The sequence below is a fragment of the Jatropha curcas genome, chromosome 2 (genome assembly GCF_041381405.1).
Source record: "Jatropha curcas cultivar XTBG-Jc1 chromosome 2, XTBG_Jcur_1.0, whole genome shotgun sequence".
NCBI lineage: Eukaryota > Viridiplantae > Streptophyta > Magnoliopsida > Malpighiales > Euphorbiaceae > Jatropha > Jatropha curcas.
The window spans coordinates 28,204,590-28,228,419 of record NC_143152.1 but is presented as its reverse complement, the minus strand read 5'-3'; the positions used below and the strand labels follow the sequence as shown (position 1 = coordinate 28,228,419).

The following is a 23,830-nucleotide window of genomic DNA, read 5'->3' as shown; positions in this document are numbered from 1 at the left end:
TGATGCTGATGAACGATCATGGTGGTGATGAAGTGGGCCCTTTCTCATTTTTTAAAAATAAAAAATAAAATAGATTTTTCAAATTTTAAGTGTATAAAACATAAATAGGTTTTGGATTTTAAACTCGAAATTGCCATAAATAAAAAATAATATTAAAATGTAAAAAACATTTTACATTGTACACCTTTTATATTATAAAAAAATAATTTATACTACACAAATTTTTTCTTTTTTTTTGAACAATAAAAATTATATTAAAAATATCATTTCATCTCTTTATTATAAAGTTAAAAATAATGATTATTTTAAAAAAAATTTATGAGTTTGAATGAAACTAATATTTAATTAAATAAAAAAAATTAAGTACATATTATATGAGAATTTTATTTTCTTAATTTTTTTTTCAACTTAATCATATTTGACTATCATTATGTGATGAACAAGAAGTCTTGGATTTGAATTCTACATTAAAAACGTTATTTAAGGGAGAAAAGTATTTTATTCTTATTTATTTGAATGGATGAAAAATAAAAAAAAAAAAACCTTAATTCCAACAAGATAGAGAATACTAAAGTTGCTATGTTACATAATGGAGAGAACAATGATTTTAATAGTACGGTTTTATAATAATAAAAAAGGGTATTACTTAAAATATACTCAACAAAAAAAAAAAAAATCACTTCATTGGGCCGTTCTAAAAGATGCTTTATAGTTTATTAACCAAACCAAAATGATTTTCAGAAGGATTATCATTGTTATTGTTGCAGGCGGAGGAAACGGTAAAACGTGCAATTTTTATAATAATGATTATGAAAGAGACTTGAACAAGAGAGAACAAGAGAGAACATTAGATGATAAAAATAATGATTATGGTGGTGGGTTTGCTAATTGCAATGTTGTTAGTGGGAAGAGTTAGCTATTAGAGTGGCTTCTAAGACAAGACAAAATCAATTAAAACAAGCAAAAAAAGGTCAGGAGAAGCCTTCTTCTCTTGTTTTTTGGGTCAAAAATTTATTCATTCATTACTATGGACATTGCTAATTCTTTCACCCGATAAACAATGCATCATCATCTTCCAGGCCGGCCGGCATAGCAACTTAATGCTCATTTGACTAAAGGGTCTTTGGCTTTTGTGTCTTTAGTTTGGTCGTTATTGAGAAATTTCACATTTTGCAGTTAGATAGCTAGCCTGCTTGCTGCCATGGCTGCAGCCTTCAGGTTGCTTTTCTTTTTTGCTTTCTTTTCTGCAGGAATTATATTCACTTTTTCCGTAACTGACCCTCGTGATGGTAAGTACTATCTCCAGTTTCTTCTTTTTGCTTTTTATTTATGTTTGCTGTTATAGCAAATAGAATGAAAGTAGCATTTTTGGTGTTCTGTTATGTAGGATTTAGGATTGCATTGTTCTAGGAAGGTTCAGTTGATCATTTTATTATGATCTTTAACTCTTGATGAAAATTGAAACTGAAAATCAAAATCAAGTAAATAGTTGTTTTAGGTATATATGTAATGCTAATTTTCTGATAGTTCGAGAAATAACAATGCACAACTATTTGTTCATTTATTCTTGTGGTGATGCAGCTGCAGCTCTCCAGTCCCTGAAAGATACCTGGCAAAATACTCCGCCGAGCTGGGGCAATGGAGATCCTTGTGGAACACCATGGGAAGGAGTTGCATGCCAGGACTCAAGGGTCACTGCCTTGTGAGTTTTCCCTAATTTAAATCTTGATTATTCCTCTTTCTTTTTTTTTTTTTTTTCTTTATCTGTTATATAGTTTTTTTTTTCTGCCTTTCTACTTTAGAGGGTTATCAACAATGGGCATCATAGGAAAGCTGAGTGGTGACATTGGAGAACTTGCTGAATTGAGATCCCTGTAAGTTTCTCTCTCTCCTTTCTTTCCCCTTTAAGGTACATAAAAGGCAAAAATTTTTGCAACAACCGAAACTGTAAGTGAAGTAATGTTAAAATTAAGCTATGTTTTATTTTAATGTTCAAATTGTGAGGTTATTTTATTGTAGGGACTTGTCATTCAACCCAGAACTTACAGGATCTCTAACTCCGCGGTTAGGAGATCTAAAAAATTTGAATATACTGTAAGATCCAATCAGTTCCAAATCTCCATTGGTAGAAAATTTCCACTTAGCTTTTTTTTTTTTTTTTTCCCACATTAAAACTTCCGTTTCTGTATTTTCTTTCATTTTTCAGAATTCTTGCTGGTTGTAGCTTCACCGGTAGTATTCCAGATGATTTTGGCAATCTTGCTCAGCTTTCCTTCTTGTAAGTAAAGTAATAAAAATCATTATTGTGTGAATATTTAATTGTTTGTTCACCTTCTGAATATTATTCTTCTTCATAGGGCTCTCAACTCAAACAACTTGACTGGTCGCATCCCTTCATCTCTGGGAAGACTCTCCAATGTCTACTGGCTAGACCTGGCAGATAATCAGCTGACTGGACCTATCCCAATTTCAACACCCACCACTCCAGGCTTGGACCTCCTTAAAAAAGCTAAGCACTTGTGAGTATAATTTTTTTAACCCCCCGCTTGTGAAAGATTAGTTAGAATGAATCAAGGTCTTGAATCGGATTCACGCTTGCAGTGTAGGTATAGTATAGGCTTGTCAGTGTGTAATGGTCATTGTAAGTGCTATTGCCAATTTCTTTAGAAAAATGATTATTTAGTCTATTAAATGTGAGTGATTCACAGTCGTGATTTGGACAATATGCTATGCAATGGCTGATATTCATTGAATGAATCAAAACTCTCTAACTCTTTTTATGTGCTGTTAAGCAATTGAATGTTGCATAACAAGGTTTGTGAACTTGCAGCCATTTCAATAAGAACCAGCTTTCAGGTCCAATTCCTTCCAAGCTTTTCAGCTCTGATATGGTACTAATACATGTGTAAGTTGATAACCAGCAGCAGGTTTTTGTTTTCCCCTTTTTTGTTTGTTTGTTCTTTTGACATTCTAATTGATGACAGATTGTTTGATGGAAATCTACTTGACGGAACTATTCCATCCACATTAGGACTGGTTCAGACCCTTGAGGTTCTGTGAGTGAAATCAGCCTCCAATTCATCTTTCTTGTCCAAACATTTTCTTCTAATTTTCATCTCCATGAAATGCTGACCATTCTGATTCACTACAGCCGGCTTGATAGAAATGCTTTAACAGGAAGTGTACCAGCAAATTTAAACAATCTTACAAGCGTCAGTGAATTGTAAGGGCTAAAAAACAGCACATACATATTTTGACGAGGCATCCATTTTAGTCTAGCTGGTTAAACATACTAATTTATGATTAACTCTACTATGTTTTCTTCAGGAATTTAGCACACAATAATCTGACTGGCCCTTTACCAGACTTAACTGGAATGGATGCCCTTAATTATGTGTACGTCAAATCCGTGGATTTTCCTTTTAGTTTATTTTTCTTCAACTGTTTCTGTTGTCATTCTAACGAGTCCTGAGCAATGCAATATCATTACAGGGACCTTAGCAATAACTCTTTTGTCGCATCAGAAGCTCCTGCATGGTTCTCAACCTTACCATCTTTGACCACACTGTAAGTCCTCAGTATGTCAGAAATAAAACATCTAAAATTTAGAAAACATAGATATTTTGTTTTCTAATTTTGAAATTCCATCTTTAATATGGTCTGCAGGGTTATAGAACATGGATCACTTCAAGGGCCTTTACCACCAAGAATCTTCAGTTTACAGCAGATACAGCAAGTGTGAGTTCTGTTTGAAATTTAAAATACCAATTAAAAACACAGTGCCATTTAGAATAATACATTTCATTTTCTTTTAAAACCTTTGCAGGTTATTGAAAAACAATGCATTCAATGGCCAACTGGACATGGGTAAAAGCCTCGGTCCACAGCTTCAACTGGTTGATCTGCAGAATAATAATATTTCTTCTGTAACATTAACTGCAGCCTACACAAATGAACTAATGTGAGAAATTTGATAAACCATAAAAAAAAATTTACTTAGGCTGCATTGTTTATGCTTTCTATCTTACTATTATCCTTTACTCAGACTTGTAGGAAATCCAGTGTGTGTTGCTCTCTCAAATACTAATTACTGTCAACTCCAGCAGCAGAATTCAAAGCCATATTCTACTCCCTTGGCAGCTAATTGTAGAAATACAAAATGTCCAGATGGACAGAAGCTTAGCCCTCAGAGTTGTGAATGTGCCTATCCATATGAAGGAACATTGTACTTTAGAGCACCCTCCTTCAAGGACTTATCCAATGTGAATTTGTTTCATTCTCTAGAAATGAGTCTTTGGGTCAAATTGGACTTGACTCCTGGTTCAGTTTTTCTTCAAGATCCATTTTTCAATGTCGATGACTATCTTCAAGTGCAGCTTGCTCTATTTCCCCCAGCTGGAAAATATTTTAATAGAACAGAAGTTATAAAGATTGGTTTTTACATGAGTAATCAAACTTATAAGCCTCCTAAAGAGTTTGGACCCTATCTTTTTATTGCTTCTCCTTATACTTTCACAGGTAACTTATATATATCATTTCTTTAGTTATTAATGTAATTTATGTGCTTCTAACTGGAATGATAAATTAATAAGAAGAATAAAACATCTTGCAGAGGAGCATAAAGGAAATTCTGTAAGCTCCAGTGCAATTGCTGGGATAGGAATTGGTTGTGCACTTCTAGTTCTGAGCCTTGTCGGGGTAGGACTATATGCTTTTAGGCAAAAGAAACGCGCAGAAAAGGCACTCGGATTAAGTAGACCATTTGGTAAGTAGTACATGAGAACTTTATTCTTGATTTCAATAATAGTTGGCATCAGTAAATTTGACAAAGGCATTGGCTGACATACTATTGTTTCCAGCATCTTGGGCTCCAAGTGGCAAAGATAGCGGAGGTGCACCACAGTTAAAGGGAGCAAGATGGTTCTCTTATGATGAACTTAAGAAGTGCACTAATAACTTCTCCGAAAATAATGAGATAGGTTCTGGAGGATATGGAAAGGTAATTTTCAAGATATTAATCATGGTTAATGAAAATTTTCTCCAAGTTACTACTGCTGCTTTACTTTTTAAGACTTCCCCAGGTTTATAGAGGAATGCTATCTGAAGGACAAGTAGTGGCAATTAAAAGAGCTCAGCATGGATCCATGCAAGGCGGGCTCGAGTTCAAGACTGAAATTGAGTTGCTATCAAGAGTACATCACAAAAATCTTGTTGGTCTTGTAGGTTTTTGTTTTGAACAAGGAGAGCAGATGTTGGTTTATGAATTTATGGCAAATGGAACACTTAGGGAAAGCCTATCAGGTACTTATGTTTGTATATCCACTTCCATTGAACTATATGCCGGCAGATTAAGAAAAATTGATGATACCATTTTTATATTTAGAGGAACTTATTTTCATAAAATGCACTGCAGGGAGGTCTGGTATTCATCTTGATTGGAAAAGGAGGTTGCGCGTTGCTCTTGGCTCAGCTAGAGGACTAACCTATCTACATGAGCTTGCAGATCCTCCTATAATCCACAGAGATGTCAAGTCTAGCAACATTCTGCTGGATGAAAATTTAACTGCAAAAGTTGCAGATTTTGGCCTGTCTAAACTGGTATCAGACAGTACAAAAGGGCATGTTTCAACTCAAGTTAAAGGCACCCTGGTGAGTAATTGCATATATAGGTCTGTCTAACATTGTTGTTTGAGCTGTTATTGAAAATGAGTCAATATTTGAAAATATTAATAAGAAGTCGCAAAAGTTTGTATTTAAAGTAAATGCCACAAATTCCAGTCTTAAGAAACTACAAAACAACAACTTCCATTTACTTATTTCAACAGCATCTGGAAAACAACATTTTTTTCTGAAAAATAACTCCAATCTCAATTCCAAGCAAACTAATAGTGCATTCGGATTAATATTTAGTTTTGTAACTTTTGTGTGCGAAAATGGTGTTCATTTGCAGGGTTATCTGGATCCTGAATATTACATGACACAACAATTAACTGAAAAGAGTGATGTCTACAGCTTTGGTGTAGTAATGCTTGAGCTAGTAACTGCTAAGCAACCGATTGAGAGAGGAAAGTACATTGTTCGCGAAGTGCGAACAGCAATGGACAAAGATGATGAAGAGTATTATGGACTGAGAGAAATAATGGATTCAGCCATTAAGAACTCAGGACATCTTGTTGGGTTTGGGAGGTTTTTGGAGTTAGCTATGCAATGTGTAGAAGAATCAGCTGCAGAACGTCCAACAATGAGTGAAGTAGTTAAGGCAATAGAGACTATATTACAAAATGATGGAATGAACACAAATTCAACTTCTGCTTCCTCTTCTGCAACTGATTTTGGAGCTTCAAGAGGTGTCCCTAGACATCCTTATCATAATGATGTGCCTAAAAAGGATGTTAATAATGATATTCATGCATTTGATTACAGTGGAGGTTACTCACTTCCTGCAAAGATAGAGCCTAAGTAGCACTATGTGCTTTTCCATTGACATTTTCCATTTTTTTTTAAAGATTTGCTCATATATAATATAAAATATATATATGCTGAGACAAAATTATTATTAGGACTTTTTCTATAGAATTTCAATTTAGGGTTTTTTGTGTTCTTATGTTCAATTTAGGTGCAATGTTCTATATCATAGCTTTTAATTAGGATTTTTTTTTTTTTTTCATTTTTTGGTTGTAGTTATAGTAATGAGTGAAAATTGTTTTGTAATTACAATACTGTGTATGAGAGAGGAACTCCAATGTTGGAGAGCTCGATGCGTTTTATAAACACTGTATTCAGACTTTATTTGTATCTTGCCAATTTTCTTTCTGTCCCTCTTATGATTTTCACTAAGGTCACTCTTTTTTTCTTTAAATGATTAGGCTCCAACTGAGATTGAGCTTGCAATACTTATATATATATACAGGAAAGCTTGTAATACTAATTAAAAGTATTATAAAAAAACTAATTAATGGATAGGTTTTGTTATGGGTTAGGTAATTAATCGGTTATATTAATTTTTTTTTTTAAATTGAAATCTATTGTATAAAATATATATTCTAACTAAGTTATATATTAAATACAATAAGAATATAATAATTCAATATGATAAATAAGAGATTTAAATATGGTATATTAAATATAATAAGAATATAGTAATTCAATTCGATAAAATAAAAAATTATATTATATATTAAATATGGTAACATATAAAATTCAGTTTGATTTATCGTTACTATTTGGTTTGAACAAGTAATTTTAAAACATTATTTTTTAAAGAAATAAATTAAGTTTATAAAAATAATTATGTTTATTAGATAAAAATAAAATAAAAATTATTTCAAATATATTAATATAAGGAGTTTAAGAATAATTAATAAATATCGATCTGCTGCATTAATTAATATATTAATATAAATAACTTGAGTGTAATTAATTAAAAATAGTTAAAATAATATATTCTAAAAGTCTAGACCGTATTATAGTCATTTTAATTTCATATTAAAATTTCTTAATTCCACACACAGTATTTTGGTAAAAGAAGAAAGAATAAGTCGTGGGTTAGGTTTTAAATCAAGAATAATTTTTTAATTTAATGTGTTTTTGAATTTATATGAATAAAGTCCATAGTGGGTTTCATATTAATATATTTTTTAATTAAGTTTTAATTATAATTTAGGATATTATTGTAATATAAAATTAAAGTTCACGATGAAATTGATATACGGATTAAAATAAAGTGAAATTAGAGTGCAATACAAGTGTGCATAAAGCCATAGAAAATTGGCCAAACAATCAAAAAAATTCTTAATTTTGTGGATTGTTTTAATTGTACTACAAACGTAACTTTCTTCTTTTAATATCCTGAATTTGAAAACTAATTATAATTACGTCATAATTTGAAATTGAACTCATTTTATTCAATTTTCATGAGACTCACATTCTCTTGTATAGTTAATTTAATTCAAGCAATTAATTAAACTAAAGCACACCATATTATTTTTAATTTTAAAAAATAAATCTCTAAATCATACGCGTCTTAATTCTGCCTCTCTCTCTCTCTCTCCCATGGTTGGTTAGTATAACCCAAGTAATTAATTAAACTAAAACGTACCGTTTTGATTTTAATTTAAAAAAAAAAAAAAAAAAAACAAATCTCCGAATCATACCCGTCTTCACTCTCTCTCCCTCTCTCTCTCTCTCTCAATTTGGAGGGCCATCAATAGACTTCCAATTATCAATCAGTCTCAGTCCAATCCGTTTTAGCAGGTCCCATTTGTGATTTCAGTGACGGGAAAACGGAAACAAGTTGCGTGGGGGCAGATAGATTCTACGTGCATGGAGATCACTTGCCAATCTTGCAAGCAAAGGTTTAAGCCTTAAATAATAATATTAATAATAATCAGAATATGCTTAATTATTAATTATCTTTATATAATTAAGATTGAGATTTGAAAACCATTGAAGACAAAGCTTATCGATGAGGGAGAATGAGATTATTCTAGCTGGGGCCAAGTTGTTGAGTTTTTGAATATTTGGGTATTGAGATTAGTCTAGTGATGGCCCTCCACATTGACGGCAGAGAGAGGCAGAAGAGGGACAACCAGAATGAAGACCACAGTGGCATATGATTTGGAGATTTGTTTTATTTTTTAATTAAAAACAAAACGGCATGTTTTAATTTAACTAATTGTTTCAGTTAAGCTAACCATGAGATAAAATGTGAGTCCTACTAAAATTAAATAAAATGGATTCAATTTTAAATTATGGTATAATTATAATTAATTTTTAAATTCATAAAGAAGAAAATTGCATTTGGTTTATAATTAAAACAATCTGCAAAATTCAGAGTTTTTTTTTATGGTTTGGCAAAATTGATAAACTTGAATATAAAATTGCGTTTTTCAATTTTATGGAAAGCATTTTCAGAAAAAACAAACAACTCCGTTATGTTTTTAGTTTGGTTTTTATAATGTAAAATTTAAAAACTACAAAACTTACCAAATTAAGAGAAAGAAAAGATCAGACTGAACCAAATCAACTCACTTCACATCTTAAAAAATTTTAATTTTTTTTTTATTTTAATTGGCTCCTTTTTTCTTTATGACCAAATTGACTGCTTGTCATTGACTCAATTTTTATTATCAAAACACTATCAACCAGAAAAAAAAAAAAAATTATACAGTAGGATTTGAGAAAATATAATCATAAATGTGAAAAAAGAATAATTCCAAATACAAAATTGATCATTGAAGATGTTGGTTTAAAATTCAAACGGCCAACTCGCATGAAAGGCATGGTTTTATATGCGACAAAAGCAATTAAAGCCAAAGCACATTAGAATTCCCCGTATAAATCTTTTATCCTTATTCCTTAATACAAGGAAAAACAAAATATTTAGAGCACATCTTTCTTATATCTTTTTCTTTGTGCATTTGTTTTTTTTAATCTTTTACAGGAAAAGAAAGAAAACCTGAAACAGTGCCTCGCTTGCCTACCAAGGAGTACATCAAAAATATTATATATATATGTATATAAAAGAATTTCAAGAGTAAAATAAATTTTATTCCTAAATTCTAATTTTTATGGATACTAGTTATATATGACAAATAATCTATTCAAATTAAAAATATTTTATTATATTTTTAATTGATTTAATTAGTTTTTAATTATTATAATAAATAAATAAATAACAAACTAAAAGAAAAATAATAATTAACACAAATAAGATTTTAACTGTTTTTTCGCTGAAAATATAAATCAATAATAAAGAACTGTTATCATTTTAACCGATAATCAACTATTAATTATATACAAATTATGTGAAATAAATATATATCATTTTTTCTTTTTATACCAAAAGAAATAATAATTAAAAAAAGCAAGATAATAAAGACAATAATTTAAAAAAAAAGCAAGATTTGTATAGTAATAATATTAGCGTCATGTGCAAATCTCCAACTGTAACATTCTTGAATATAGAGTTAGAGTTTGTGTGGGCAATGAAAAGCAAATCAAGAAGATGCCTAAGCAGAAACGGAATTACTATCTGCGAATGTAGTAGAAGAAGAAGAACACCAACAACTCACTCACCGCCGCTCACTTCTCTTCACTGCTCTTTTTAGCGACAAACGCTTTTCCTTTTTATATATTATATTTCTTTTCGCATCTCCAAATATACACACCATTTTCCGCTTTTTCCGCTTCATACTACTACTTGTCCCTAACGAACTCCTCCGCCATTCATTATACAAGACGGCGAGAAATCGCCGGAGGAGCAAGAATAAATATAAAATAAGGTGGAGGACAGAGGTAGAGACAGAGGCAGAGGCGGAGGAGGGTAATGAAAGGCGGAGGCGGGGGATATTCGGGGAAAAGACGATGGAGGTGTTTGGCGATTGGAGTGCTTTTCCTTGTCGTTCTTTCTATGCTCGTTCCCCTCGTCTTCTTACTTGGCCTTTACAATGGTTTTCACTCTACTGGTACTTTTCCTTTCTCTCTGTTTTCTAGATTTAGATCCGTTTATTAATTGCTATTCGAATCTTTTCAGATCCATACCTGCCTTTAATGGAATTCAATCTGCACTTGAATGCACTTTAGATCTCTTTGTTATATTTCCAAAACATCAAATTGTATTACCGTTTGTTGATGTTTTTCTTTTTTTGACTTGCCACTTTCTTAGGGTACGTTTCTGATCGAGCGAGTTCGAGTTCTGGTTCGGGTTCGGGTTCGGTGAGTGTTTAAACTAATTAGTGATTTGTAACTGATAAAATGGTAGTTACGAACCTTCTGTGACTTTTCTTTTTTTCTGCTTGAATCAAAGAATCAGAATGATGCAAGAGTTGATCAGGGGACTCGTCCTGTAGCCAATGTTGAGGTATTTCATTTCCAGATCAATGTCATATTAATAGTAAATTCCGCTATTGACTATCACGCTTCTTTGAAAATTCTTCTTCAAGTTTCAGTTTATTTATTTATTTGCTTCCAACTCAAATAGGGAATTTCATTTGCTTGTCCTTTTATTTACTTGTAGAGGAATACAAGGGACAAATCCAATATACAGGAAATTATAGATCGTTTTGGGCCAACCCTTCCACATCTAGAGGTTTGCAAGTGAATTCGCTGTTAATCAATGCTTTATTTATTGTACTATTACGGTTGAACATTTGTGTCTAACTTTGTGCTTAATATTATAATTGCTGGGCTAAGTTTGTCTTGTCTAGTCAAATAGGTGAATGATCATGTACTTAAGTTTGCAGATGAGTAGATAAAATGTGTCAATCTAGATGATATGACATCTGATTTTAGTGGAGCAAAACAGTTCAGACAGATAGTTGTTCAGAAAGGTCACAGATTGATGAGAAATCTTCTGCAAAAAGGGGAAAAACTAAACTAAATTCACAAAAAGAGCTGTTGAATCCTGCTTTTCATCTGCTACACAAATTTCAAAACAACTGTTGGCAGAATCAAGGAAGCCAAATGCTAAGTTCTTATCCCATAGTACTTATGACATTGAATGATTATTCTTAATTATTCTTACATTATGCTTCAACCACAAACACATCTTGCCCCTTTGAAAGCTTAAGACCTTTTGCTTTCTTCCTCTTATTAAGATACTTGACTTGGGGTGAAAAAGGGAAAAAAAAAGGACCCTCCGAGGGGATGTCCACCTGTTTCCACACATCCTGTAACATTAGGCAACTCAAAAAACAAACTCTATTAGTTACCATCATGAAAACACAAAACAAGCATTGAGAGATAGAGCCTTATGCAGGTGTTGGGTTAGTGGTTCTGGTTGGCAATCGGGGTGGCATCAAATATGAGGACTTGGAAACATAACTATGATGTGCTTTTTTTTTCCTTTTATTATTTTTTTTCATTTCTTTTGGTTCTCAGTTAAGGGCTGAGGTTCAATTATCATTCAGGACATTTGAAGCTGTAGAAAATAGAGAGAGATTTTAGGGAGTAAAGAAGGGTAAAGTGTCTGTTCTAGTTGACTTAGTTATAAGTTTTATTTTGAGAAGGCATGAACCTTTATCATTAATGCAATACAAGAATAAAATAAAAAAGTTGAATGAAATTCTTAGGAAATGCAAAAAAGAATTAATAGAATAAGACACGTTTAATTCAAAATAAATACAGAGTATTCATAAGGGAATGAAACCATAATTAACATATATTGATTAAAGTAATTTGAAAAAAGGCATCTATTTATTCTTTTTTTTTTTTAATCATTTAATCTAATGAAAATGTGATGCATATCAAAGACATAGGCGTCTTTGAATTTTGAAATATGTCTTATGATATATTTTGTTCACATTAAAAAGATTTGATGGAGAAGTACTTCTGGCTTCTGCTACACTTCTAATGTGGGTGAAAAAAACCCAAAGATATCCACATGGGAAGATTGACTCTTTTTATATGATTGCTGTGCCAAACTATCCCTGCCAAACATGCTATCCTATACCTAACAGTTGGATTGCATTCCTTTCTATCACTCTTCTCTTTGTTTCTTTTTCCAAATCTTGAACTTCTTTGGCCATATTAGTGATGCTTCTATTTTCCACCCCGTTTCATATATTATCAAAAGATTTAGGGTTTTAAATCTATACTCTTCTTTAGTTTTTATATTTAATTTCAGTAAATTATCCTTGATAATTGCCTTCTAAATTAGTGGAGTAAATGATATTGCCAGTGATTCATTTTGGGTACTGAATGGTTTCCATTCAAATTTGAACTTTTAAAATATGCTATTGGCTTTCTGGGTCCCAAAGCATACAGCACTTTCCCCCTCTCGCATTAGCTTTGTTAGTGTTCATTATTTGGTTCTTTTGATGAATGTTCATTTTTTTTTTCTTTTTTCTTTTTCCCACATTTTAAGGGATCTCTTTCAAATTTTCGAGTCATTTTTTCAGTTTCTTTTTCTTTGTCAATCAATTCGCAGTCCTGTTCCTTTAATGCCTCTTTATGAATAATTTTAATGTCTTTTCTTTTCTAGAATGTACTAAAGGTATTTAATATAAGATTGTGCTTACTCCACAATGTTTTATTTTGTTTCTCAGAATGCTTTTAGAAATCATACAAATGAAGCAACAAATGTAAGTAGCAATACAGACTTAAAGCGTGATGGCCAACAACAACAAAGAGGTCTTTCAAGTTCATTCTCTTGAAGTGTTGCTTAGTTAATTGTTTGTACTATAAGACTTCATAGTTTTTTTTTTCAAAAACAATCAACAGGTACCCCAGTGCCATCTCATTCTTTGCCACGACCACTAATTGTTGAAGTATGCACATTTCAATGTTTTACTGCAAAGTTAGTTTCTCACGTAACATGCGTTTAAAGTTTTTAATTTTTCTTCTGCTTTTTTTTTCTTTTGTTTTCTTCTTTTTTCTTTTTCTTTAAATATATATAGCAGCGTGATAAAACTGTTATACCCAAAATAACTAAGCCCAAGAAAAGTGTAGTTGAGGAAAGCGAAAAATTATGTGAACTTAGATTCGGGAGTTATTGCCTATGGCGTGGAGAACATAGAGAGGATATGAAGGATGCTATGGTGAAAAAATTAAAGGACCGGCTTTTTGTAGCTAGATCATATTATCCAAGTATTGCCAAGCTTCCAGCACAAAACAAGCTATCTCAAGAATTGAGACATAATATTCAAGATTTTGAGCGAGTTCTCAGTGAAAGCACAACAGATGCTGATCTTCCTCCACAGTAAGTGATTGCAAGTTTTTGTGCAATGTCCCTTATCCTGTGACCATGGAATTTGTTAATGAGGTTTTTGTATTATGTATCAAGGAAGGAACCTAAAATTTTCATTTTATACTTAATATTCCTTATTGTTATCATCATATCGTGCATTTGCTTGTTTTGCAGAGTTAATATATTTTGTACTGTTATTATATAAAAAATTTGTTTTATGCTATAGGACTTGGTATAACTTGCATTCACTGTGTTTTTGCTAGTGATAACTATCTTCAAAATTTTGGAAACTCATAATGAGTTCTGTTATTTTTGTCAACTGATATATATTTTATTCAGATGTTTCAAAAAAGAGGGGCAAATCTCTTGTAGGATGGGGCTTGATTCTGTACTGTAACTGGCTTGATGTTTATCTGCTATAAAGTTCCAGTGCTAGGGGTTAATTTTTGGATTCTGCATCCATATGGATAGAGTCCAAGTCTTTAAGAGGGGGACCACATTGTTGAAAAATTGCCAAGGCCTTTTCTTGATCAGCCTTTTGTTTACCCTTCTTAGATAGGACTAGCACTGGGGTTTGTATTTCCCTGTTTGTGCTTTTTGTCTGGAAAATTCTAATACAGCTGCTGGAAGTGGAAAATACTCGGAGTTTGTACCTATTGCCAGAACTAGTTAACATTCTTTCTCTGATGGGTTCAACCATTTAATTTTTCAGCTATGGGCCTTATTCTTGGTATAGTGAATATAGTCATTTTCCTAAAATTCATTTCATTTCTTCTGCTGTCATTGCTAATGATAAAGTGTTCATTCTAGGCAGTATCTTGGAATTTAAAGGTTTTATTCTAGTTTGTCTTGTGTATGTGTTTTACTTTTTCTTTTTGGTTTTATCAGTTACCACATTTCATAGAGTAGTGAGATCATTGTTTGTTCAGCTTTATCTATATGGTCGTCAAGGTATTAGAGTTGTTATGTTGGTCATTTCTCTTTTGTTAGAATTATTGAAGTTGTAGTTGTTGATCTATCTGAGTTAGCATATGTAATGTGCTTGAACTGTAAGTTCTCATAGTTTCTGCCCAAGCATGATACTTATTGTCTCGTTGACCAGAATTGAGAAGAATTTTCAGAAAATGGAGCTTGCAATAGCCAAAGCTAAAACATGCACTGTAGAATGCCATAACGTTGACAAGAAATTGAGACAAATACTTGATTTGACCGAGGATGAAGCTAACTTTCACATGAAGCAGAGCGCTTTCCTCTATCAGCTTGCAGTTCAGACCATGCCAAAGAGTCTTCACTGTCTGTCCATGAAACTTACTGTGGAATATTTCAATTCTTCTTTACGTGATATAGTACTCTCTTCCTCAGAGAAATTTTCAGACCCTAAATTGCATCACTATGTTATATTCTCCAAAAATGTACTTGCATCTTCAGTTGTCATAAATTCAACCGTTGCACAAACAAGAGTACGTTCATGTATTCTTCTTTGCACTTTTCTCTGTTAAATGCCTATAAGTTCTGATACTAGTACTAATGGGTTATTCTCCTCACTGCAGGATAGTGGGAATCTGGTTTTTCATGTGCTGACAGATGAACAAAATTATTTTGGAATGCGGTTGTGGTTCTTTAGAAATACTTTCAGGGAAGCTGTCATTCAAGTGTTAAACATCGAACAACTTGACCTAGGCTATCAAGATAAGGCATCTTTGTTAAGCATGTCCCTGCCTGTCGAGTTCCGAGTTTCTTTTCACAGTGCTGATAATCCATCTGGAACTGATTTTAAAACAGAATACTTATCTGTTTTCTCCCATGCTCACTATCTTCTCCCATATATATTCCAAAACTTGAAGAAAGTCGTGGTTCTAGATGATGATGTTGCTGTCCAGCGTGACTTGTCTGATTTATGGAATATCAACATGGCAGGGAAAATCAATGGTGCTTTGCAATTATGTTCGGTGCGGTTGGGTCAGCTTACATCTTATTTGGGTGAAAATAACTTTGACAAAAATTCTTGTGTTTGGATGTCCGGATTAAATATAATTGATCTTGCTAGGTGGAGAGAACTGGATCTTACAGAAACTTTCCAGAAATTTAGGCAACAGGTGACTACTCAAGTTACTTGTTTTATCCACCATTATGCTTTGCTAATTTGTTTCTTTTATCTCGTTTGACAAAATTGTTGCTGCGCAGATGTCTAATTAATTTTCTCTTTGAATAAATGAAGTTTGGTTTCTATTTTTTCATTTTGCATTCAAGTTTGACAAGTGACGAAAAATTATTTAGCAATTTGGACTTCTCATTTGTTTTCTTGACCTCTTTCTGGAAAGCAGGTTGGCAAGCTGACAGAATCAGTTGAAGCTACTGCGTTGAGTGCAAGCTTGCTTACCTTTCAGGATCAAATTTATGCTCTTGACAATACATGGGCTTTGTCAGGACTTGGTCATGATTATGGGCTTCAAGTGCAAGTCATTATGAATGCTACAGTTTTGCACTATAATGGAAAAATGAAACCTTGGTTGGAGCTAGGAATTCCGAAATATAAACACTATTGGAAAACTTTTCTAAACCGAGATGATCAATTCCTGGGCGAGTGCAATGTAAATCAATAACGAGTAGGTGGTCGGGTTGCTGTGTTTTCTGGAAAAATATACCCATGAGAAGCATGAATATGTAGATGTTATTTTTTCAGTGCTGAGAATTTTTCTTTGAGCTGGGTTACCAAAGGGAAGTCGGTGGCAAAGTATACCCTTCTCATATTTTGGCAAATAAAAAGACTGGAATATCGTTTATTGTCTTGCAAAGTGGAAGGGAACTAATGCTTTGAGATGGCATATGCTTCTGTGAACTGATTTGGCGTATTGGTTCGAGGAGTGAGAGGAAACAACTCCATTCTCTGCTTCTTGATTGGTAAGTCGAGTGGCACTCAAATCCTTGACAATAACAACAATTGTGTTACGACGAAAATGTGCAACTGTATGTTGATTCGAAAAAGTTTCGATTGCCATTCATGGTGTAAATGATGAATGAGAAATTAGTCTTTTGATTGTCATAGTAAGTTAATTCTTTTCTCAGGTCCTCTATTATTTGATTTAGAACAAAGTTTTTTTTTTTTTTTTTCATGAGAAAATTAGTGTCTGATATTTACATTTTGTATCAATCTAATGATAAGCCTAATCATTTATAAGTTGAATTGGCTTGTTAATTATCCTGGGTTGCATCTTGTATTTTCCTTCTATTTTTTCCAAACAAAATGTGATTTGGGCAAATCAGGTTCATGTGCTTCTTTTTCCTTCTATCTACGATTTTGAATAAAAGCATTGGTAATTGAACAGTGTTTGGTAAGATGACATAGCAACTTTCGAACTGTCAAAAGAAATAATTCATTCGCATGTACGATTCCTGTTACTGAAGACCGGCAAATATACAAGCATAGCCATGGTTTCATCATTTCCAACTAGACCAAAACGTGCTGGAATTCATTATAGTTTTGGTACACCTTAAAAACTAAACAGATTTTGAACAAGACTGTCACATTTGGAACTACCCAGTTTTGGTTCAAGGTAGGGTGTCCAAACCATCGGTTTGAGTTTTAAAATCAAATTGAATCAAAATAAGTCAAACAAATCAAAAATTTTGAAATGAAAATTAAACTGAACCAAATAGAGTACAAAAATCAGACTAGTTCAGTCCGTTTTAAACTGCTTTTTAATGGCTTTGAGCGTATTTTTTAAACTTCATGAAAACTAAATTTAAAAAAAAAAAAAGTATAAAAATCGAATTTATTCAATTTGTCCGTTTAAGCGAAGAATACTCAGCCTGATTATAGATAATTTATAGGAAAAAAAAAATTAGTATATTCTTAAATTACAATCAAATAAAAATATGGGGACCTATATTTTCAAAAGCAATTATAAAGTTTTTAAATAATACTTTTATTAGCTTTTGGTCCCATCCATCCAAAACAGGATGGAGCGACCAAAATGTTAATATAAATAATGAGTTAGAGATATTATAATTAATTTGACTATAATTAAAAGATTAGTTTTTTAATCAATTGACGGTCAATAAAAACTATTTTAAATGGAAGTATTATATTAAATTATGAATTTTTTTAAAAAATAAAGTTTTCATCTATTAATTTGATTAAAATTTAGAACGAATTTTAATTTTTTTTTTAATTTATAGTCCAACGTACAAAAACGGAAAGAGATTTCACTCTTTCACGTTTGAGTCCCATCCAGTTTATACGAAGTTGGAAAAAAAAATTTACAGAAAAAAAAAAAAAAAAAAGGTGGAAAAGCTGCACCAAACAGCGTATTTCATATTTGTTCGCTATTCCTCAGGGTCACGTGATAAAAAAACTTTAACACCACGTTTGGTTGGAGAATAAGGGAATTCGTAGGAAAAGAAAATAAAACAATGCACCTCCAAACTCACCCTAGTAATAAAGTTATATCTTAAACAAGACAAGAGAAGACAAACAATTGTATTGAAGTTGAAATTTCTCCTCCACTCCTTTGTTAACCATAAAAGTAAAAAACAAAAAAATATTTTCCATCATGCTGAGATATTTTCCTATCTTATCTTCCCAATTTCAACCCACCTAGACTAGACACAGAATAAGAGATTTACCTGAATTAGAAATCTTTAAAGAGCTCAAATTATCAGTGTTTAAGCTTTTTTTTAACTGAGAAAAAGTTGATTTAACAAGTGATTGAAGTTAAAATTCTCTACAATTTTATGTTGAGTAATTAATTACTATGTAGTCTCAAGGGTTTACTCAAATACTCAATTCTCAAAATTATATTGACGTTCTTGTCCTATGATTAGTTTTTTTCGTTAAGTGATTGTAAAATGTCAAAAACACACTCTAAAGATAATTATTATATAGTCCTTACCGTTTTATATAAATAAAGTGATCGCAGACATTCACTGTTTTGTGCAGATCTTTGTATACTTTCAAATATGAAATTAATTTCGTTTCGGATTTGTTGCTACTAACTTTCATCACTAAGTAGTGCAAAAAAACTATTATTGCTCCAAATAATCTTATTTGTAATGACATATATGATGATGTAAAAATAAACTATGCCATTCTATTAAAAAAAAAAAATCAAATTCATATATATGTGCAATGTGTTAAAAGAATTAAAAAAAAAAAAAAGAAAATTGAATGAGAAAATAGAAAGAGAAGAATCACGTGATTAACTTAACTACATGGACACTATACTTTGGTACCAAAACTGTGATGATTTCCTTTTTCTCATCTCTCACTCTCCAATACCCTTTTCTTTTCTGAATTCTGATCCTCTCTCTCTCTCAATCTGAATCTTCTTTTATGGTGGTTCTTTAGCTTCTTCACCTCACAGAATATTTACTTTAACGTAAATAATATAAAATAATTTATATAAATTTGGAAGTGCACACACACATATCGAACAAAATTAGATAAAAATATTTTTCTCATATATTACATGTGCTAAATCAAAATCCCTCAGAATTTCACATTAGAGATCCGAAATGAGTGATAATATTGTAACCATATGGTAAAACATAACCAAACACATTAAAGAACAAACTATTCAATCAAATTGGTATAAGAGGAGGCTACGACCAAACAATTTTTAACTCACACTAACAATTTCCCAGCAAAGATTATGCAGTGGCAAATCGGTGGTGATGGAGATGATGATGATGGTATTGATGAATGGTACCAGTATTAGTAGTAGCATGAAAAGGCCGCCAAGCAGAAGCCGTAAGCAAGCAAAGATCTTTCCACCCAAGTTTAAGAGTACCATTATCCTCTACCAATGTATAACCATCACAAGGGAACATACCGAGAAGTAGAGTTGCCTGAGTAGCAGCATTTCCGGAAAGAGAAATGCCTTTAAATCCAGATTGCCGTAGTTTCTCCCTCCAGTTATGGAATTTCAGGTCTCCAGTTCTTGACGGCCCTCCTCTTGCTAAAACATTACGTATTTCTCTAGAAAGTAGCTGTTGCTCTACTACGTGTCTTTCTTCACTCTCTTCTCCATAACTGGCTCCGAGTGAGTCGAACAGAGCCGAGTAATAATGTATTGCCTCTACAAACCTACCCAGAAATGATCCTGCATGACTCAAGTCCTGTTCTACTACTGTCACCACTTTTGGTGCCAACCTGAAATCAAATTCAAAGCCATTGGCATTAATAAGCTATATCTGCCAATTCGATACCTTTAATTTAGTTTCCAGGAAAATTCCAAAACACATTTATTATAAATGGTTTCTAGTTAGAAGTATTCCATGGGATCAAGAAAATCTTGTCTTATATGCAGAATTAAGCAACAACTGATAGCTACGAATTTGCAGTGACTACTACTATAACTAAATAGCTAGCAACATCATGACTTTAATGAAAGTGAAATTCAAACTTAATAGATAAAATAAAAGAACAGCATAAAAAAATTGTAAAGCAAAAGAAAAACAAAGAAAAGGAGATTTTTTTTTTTTTTTTTTGGTTCTGGGATCTTGTGTTCACGTATATATTATAATAAAAAAAATGGATATTTACCTCTGCAATAGCCAGAGAGTATTGGTATCGGAACCCGTGACGTCGTAGAGGGAATGCTGCAACCAGTGAACGGCGACTGCTTCTCTCTTGCTAACATTCAACCTTTCTGGGTCTAAATTACCAACTTTATCGGCGACCGGGAAAAATTCAAAAGGAAGTCCCAATTTCTGTGCAAAATCAGACAAACGCTTTCCAGTAGCTTCGAGAGCTTCCATGGAGGTGCCCAGCCCTGTAAGACGAACATACGGAGGTCCACCAGGTCTTGAAGCTAGAATATGAAATAAACCCGGCCATTGTAACCCTTGCATGATATCCAGATCTATTATATGCACTCTATCTTCTCTTTCAAAAGCTTCTTGTATTGCTTGGTTAGCCGTAAAATGAGAAAACTTAACGAAAGGGCTAATTCCATTGAAGACTTGAAAAGCTGATGCCATTTTTTGTGTATGGCTAATAGGCATTGATGGTAGCGTTGCGTATATTCCTAAACAAGAATTCACTAACCTTGCAGACATTGCTTCGGAGAAATAGGCTGCTACTCTCTGCGCCGACGTGCCGTATGGCGTCGAGAGTTCTGAGATCTCTAATAGCATCTTATTCGCCTCTTCGAAATTATCTACAGAAACTGCCTCTGCGCATTGAAGAAGTAAAGTTAGAAGGTGTAAGCCTTCTTCGTCACGCTTTTGTTGCCGTAACTCTTCTTTCTTCTCTCTTACGCTAGTTCCTGCAGCCGCTGGTAATGAAGTCGGCGTTGTAACTATTCCAGTGGTTGCTGCGGCTTCTGTTTCGGCAGATGAGGATTTTTCCTGTTCTTGTTGTTGTGGATGCGTTTGATTCAATGCGAGAAGAGGTGGTGTAACTGAAGTAGAAGACGGACTGGCTTCTTGTTGTTGTTGTTGTTGATCGTGAACAAGATGGACTTGATTGTTCGTTTGGCAAACCAGCGGAGGTGACGATACCCAACTAGAGTACTGATTTAGTACGGGCGGCGCAGTCACTGATGCGGCGGCAGTAGAATCCGGTAATGATGAGTAAATGTTAACATTTTCAAGATTTAGAGTCAAACCCGAAGAGCTTTGTCCTTGATTATTGTAATCTCTAGCCGGAACCGCATCCTTTCTCCTCCTATCCACCGCTGCCGGATAATTAGGGATTGGCTCCACCAGTGACCGGAGTCTATACTCTAAAAGAGAAGCAAGACTAGGATTGCAAGGGAAAATAATCTCTCTCACATTCTGAATAAGCTGAGGAATAGAAACATTAGTAGAGCTATGGATAAGATCTTTAATAATACCATCTATCCAGGCCGTAGCGGAGGCGTCTTCCATGGTAGTAGGAGTAGGAGTAGGAGTAGGAGGAAGAGGAGTAGAGCTGCAAGTAGTAGAAGTAGTAGTGACGACGACAGGAACGACAGCGTTTCGATTCCTTTCTCTTTCAGAAGGAAACAAAGGAAGACCAGAGAAGCCACAAACGGCTGGGGTCTGAAGCTGACTTTGTGGTGGATGTGGCTGTGGTGAGGAAGAAAGGGTGTCATTACAAGTAAAGTTGGTCGTTCCTGTAGAGGATAGAAACCCACACAAAGACACAGAAACAGACCCGCCTGACGTCATAGATGTCAAGTTTGTGGAAGAAGGTAACATAGTCATACTCATCATAGTGGAGTAGTTGTTGAGTGATGGGTATGAGTTCGGGTTCGGGTTTTGGTTAGGGTTAACGGTATTAGTCAAAGAAGAATAACCAATAATATTACTATTATCATCCAAAAGAGAATTGTTATTATTGGTATTACTACTAATCCTTCTATAACACCTCTGGTTTTGATTCGCTGCTTGCACCTCCATCATTTCACAAGCCATTCTCTTCCTCACCATCTTTCCTTTTCCTTCAATTCCTGTTATAACCTGAGTTTTGCTACTGCTTGCAGTGGTACTATGGCTATGGCTATGACTGTTACTCTTGCTATCGTTGCTGTTACTCCCATTCAATTCAGTATCCCCACCATTTTCAGCAAAGGCAGCCATGAAAATGGATATAATAATAAGCAATAATGACAATAAAGAGAGATCCAGAAAGTGCACCAGCTGTTTGATGTTTGATCCTCATAGTTTGTTGCCAATGATATAAAGGAAAAGGAAAAAGAAGAAAGAGAAGAAGAGAGCATATCCAAAGCAGATAACGGTGTTTAAGATTGAGACAGAGAGCGGCGTTGGGATTCTTCTTTCTTTCTCAGCCCTACACGACCTTCTATGAAAACCTTTTTACTTTCCTTTCCTTTCGATCAATATTTTAATATAAATAAACAAAAGTACAAAAAAAAAAAAAAAAAAAAAAAGGAAGTGAAGGGTTATTGAGGTGGTGGAGGTGGTGGTGGAGGTGGTGGAAGAGAGGGTTTTGCTGGTGGCGGTTAGCTAAGCGTCTTATATGAAAGAGAGCATGTGTTTGTTGATAATCAAATGGGAAATGGTATTAATAAGAGAGAGAGAGAGTGGGATGTTGGAGATGATAGATGGGTTTGTAGTTCGTCGTTGCTTGTTTGACGTCTTCAAAGCAACGGCCATTTCAATGATCCTCGTCTCCTGTGTTATGTTTGTATACACCTAGCATTTCTATCTATAATCTAGCAGTCTATGCCTAATATTTTCTTTTGCCTCTTGTTTGTTTTATTAGTATTTAATATACTTGTGTCTTTTTTAATTAATATTTTTGCCTTTTTCCCCTTCTCTTCTTGGATAATTTGATTTTTCTTTTCAAGTTCTTGAAATAGTTAATTAGGATTCTTGCCTTTTCCATTTCCTAAACTCTTTGAATATGCAATTAAGCTATAGCTATGAAGTGATTAAGTGGGTTTGACATATATTTTCATGTTGAAAGTTTCTCTTTTTTAAAAAAAAAAAAATATATATATATATATATATATATAAATTGGAAAATGTTAATCCAAACAAATTATGTAATTATTTAGGGATTTTCCAAGCTTTAGACACAACAAGGAGAAGAAGTTAAGACACTAATAAAGACAATATCAAGCAGCCATATCCTCCAACAAGGTAATGTTGAATTAAATCCCATCATTCTTAAATCCATGACTTGAACATACCCCATAGTTGGTTCTTGTCTGAATTTTCTTTCTAGTTTTCAAATAATTAGGTTGTTTCAATAACTTCCTTAATGCTTCTTTTCTTTTTCCAAAAATTGTAGCAATTTAATGTTGAATGTCGAGTCATTAAATCACCAAAGGATTAATAATATGGACTTACGAACTTAATAAGTTATAATGTTAAATAATTATCGACTAAGAAATAAGTTTATAGATTTTATTTATATATTACTCTAGCAAACTGCATTTATTCGATGTAAGATTGGAAAATGCAGTAATTTAAGTAGTACAAATATCTGAATTTCTGATTTGAAAAATAAAAATGAATCATTTCATTAGTCAATTAGTGTATCCATAAATAATTGCGAAGAAGTTGCATAGATTTGATAGCTCATTTCTTGTAAAAGAAAATAAAAATGAATTGGACAATGTTAGTCCAAACAAATAATGTACTAGTATAATTTAGGTACTTATGTCTAAGTTTTGATCACACCAACAAGAA

General features: G+C 33.0%; 3 protein-coding genes across 7 annotated transcripts; 2 read left to right on the top strand and 1 right to left on the bottom strand.

Annotated features, from left to right (window-relative positions):
* Nucleotides 1–806: 806 nt before the first annotated feature.
* On the top strand, nucleotides 807–6,795 carry LOC105649039 (Leucine-rich repeat protein kinase family protein). 3 transcript variants are annotated; one of them, XM_089717557.1, is made up of 19 exons: nucleotides 807–1,289; nucleotides 1,582–1,702; nucleotides 1,776–1,874; nucleotides 2,020–2,094; nucleotides 2,207–2,278; nucleotides 2,358–2,519; nucleotides 2,831–2,905; nucleotides 2,985–3,056; nucleotides 3,152–3,223; nucleotides 3,328–3,396; nucleotides 3,493–3,567; nucleotides 3,667–3,738; nucleotides 3,827–3,961; nucleotides 4,046–4,518; nucleotides 4,613–4,765; nucleotides 4,860–4,999; nucleotides 5,082–5,301; nucleotides 5,414–5,649; nucleotides 5,951–6,795. In XM_089717557.1, exons 1-19 carry the CDS (start codon nucleotides 1,202–1,204, stop codon nucleotides 6,461–6,463), a joined length of 2,922 nt encoding a protein of 973 aa, XP_089573683.1. In that variant the 5' UTR covers nucleotides 807–1,201; the 3' UTR covers nucleotides 6,464–6,795. The 3 variants fall into 3 exon arrangements, with proteins under 3 accessions (XP_089573683.1, XP_012090953.1, XP_020540891.1); XM_012235563.4 differs by having other exon boundaries at nucleotides 810–1,289; nucleotides 1,803–1,874; XM_020685232.3 differs by lacking the exon at nucleotides 807–1,289 and adding an exon at nucleotides 1,364–1,498 and having other exon boundaries at nucleotides 1,803–1,874.
* Nucleotides 6,796–9,939: 3,144 nt separating this feature from the next.
* Nucleotides 9,940–16,736, top strand: GAUT7 (galacturonosyltransferase 7). 3 transcript variants are annotated; one of them, XM_012235566.3, is made up of 10 exons: nucleotides 9,940–10,466; nucleotides 10,667–10,716; nucleotides 10,814–10,861; nucleotides 11,018–11,089; nucleotides 13,047–13,131; nucleotides 13,222–13,268; nucleotides 13,398–13,699; nucleotides 14,790–15,147; nucleotides 15,238–15,783; nucleotides 16,012–16,736. In XM_012235566.3, the coding sequence occupies exons 1-10, from the start codon at nucleotides 10,328–10,330 to the stop codon at nucleotides 16,288–16,290; spliced, it is 1,926 nt and encodes a 641-aa protein (XP_012090956.1). In that variant the 5' UTR covers nucleotides 9,940–10,327; the 3' UTR covers nucleotides 16,291–16,736. The 3 variants fall into 3 exon arrangements, with proteins under 3 accessions (XP_012090956.1, XP_012090955.1, XP_012090954.1); XM_012235565.3 differs by having other exon boundaries at nucleotides 10,808–10,861; nucleotides 13,401–13,699; XM_012235564.3 differs by having other exon boundaries at nucleotides 9,941–10,466; nucleotides 10,808–10,861.
* A 2,389-nt stretch (nucleotides 16,737–19,125) lies between these two features.
* Nucleotides 19,126–22,844, bottom strand: SCR (GRAS family transcription factor). Its single transcript, XM_012235567.4, has 2 exons — nucleotides 20,232–22,844; nucleotides 19,126–19,838 (listed from the first exon to the last, which is right to left on the bottom strand). The coding sequence occupies exons 1-2, from the start codon at nucleotides 22,250–22,252 to the stop codon at nucleotides 19,337–19,339; spliced, it is 2,523 nt and encodes an 840-aa protein (XP_012090957.1). The 5' UTR covers nucleotides 22,253–22,844; the 3' UTR covers nucleotides 19,126–19,336.
* Between the last annotated feature and the right edge of the window lie 986 nt (nucleotides 22,845–23,830).

Coding starts and splice junctions, on each gene's coding strand:
- LOC105649039 (XM_089717557.1), top strand. CDS start 1,202: ATGGCTGCAGCCTTCAGGTTGCTTTTCTTTTTTGCTTTCTTTTCTGCA. Junction 4,766..4,859: donor CGGATTAAGTAGACCATTTG/GTAAGTAGTACA, acceptor TATTGTTTCCAG/CATCTTGGGCTCCAAGTGGC. Junction 5,000..5,081: donor GTTCTGGAGGATATGGAAAG/GTAATTTTCAAG, acceptor AGACTTCCCCAG/GTTTATAGAGGAATGCTATC.
- GAUT7 (XM_012235564.3), top strand. CDS start 10,328: ATGAAAGGCGGAGGCGGGGGATATTCGGGGAAAAGACGATGGAGGTGT. Junction 11,090..13,046: donor CAACCCTTCCACATCTAGAG/GTTTGCAAGTGA, acceptor TTTGTTTCTCAG/AATGCTTTTAGAAATCATAC. Junction 13,132..13,221: donor TGGCCAACAACAACAAAGAG/GTCTTTCAAGTT, acceptor AACAATCAACAG/GTACCCCAGTGCCATCTCAT.
- SCR (XM_012235567.4), bottom strand. CDS start 22,252: ATGGCTGCCTTTGCTGAAAATGGTGGGGATACTGAATTGAATGGGAGT. Junction 19,839..20,231: donor ACTCTCTGGCTATTGCAGAG/GTAAATATCCAT, acceptor ATTTGATTTCAG/GTTGGCACCAAAAGTGGTGA.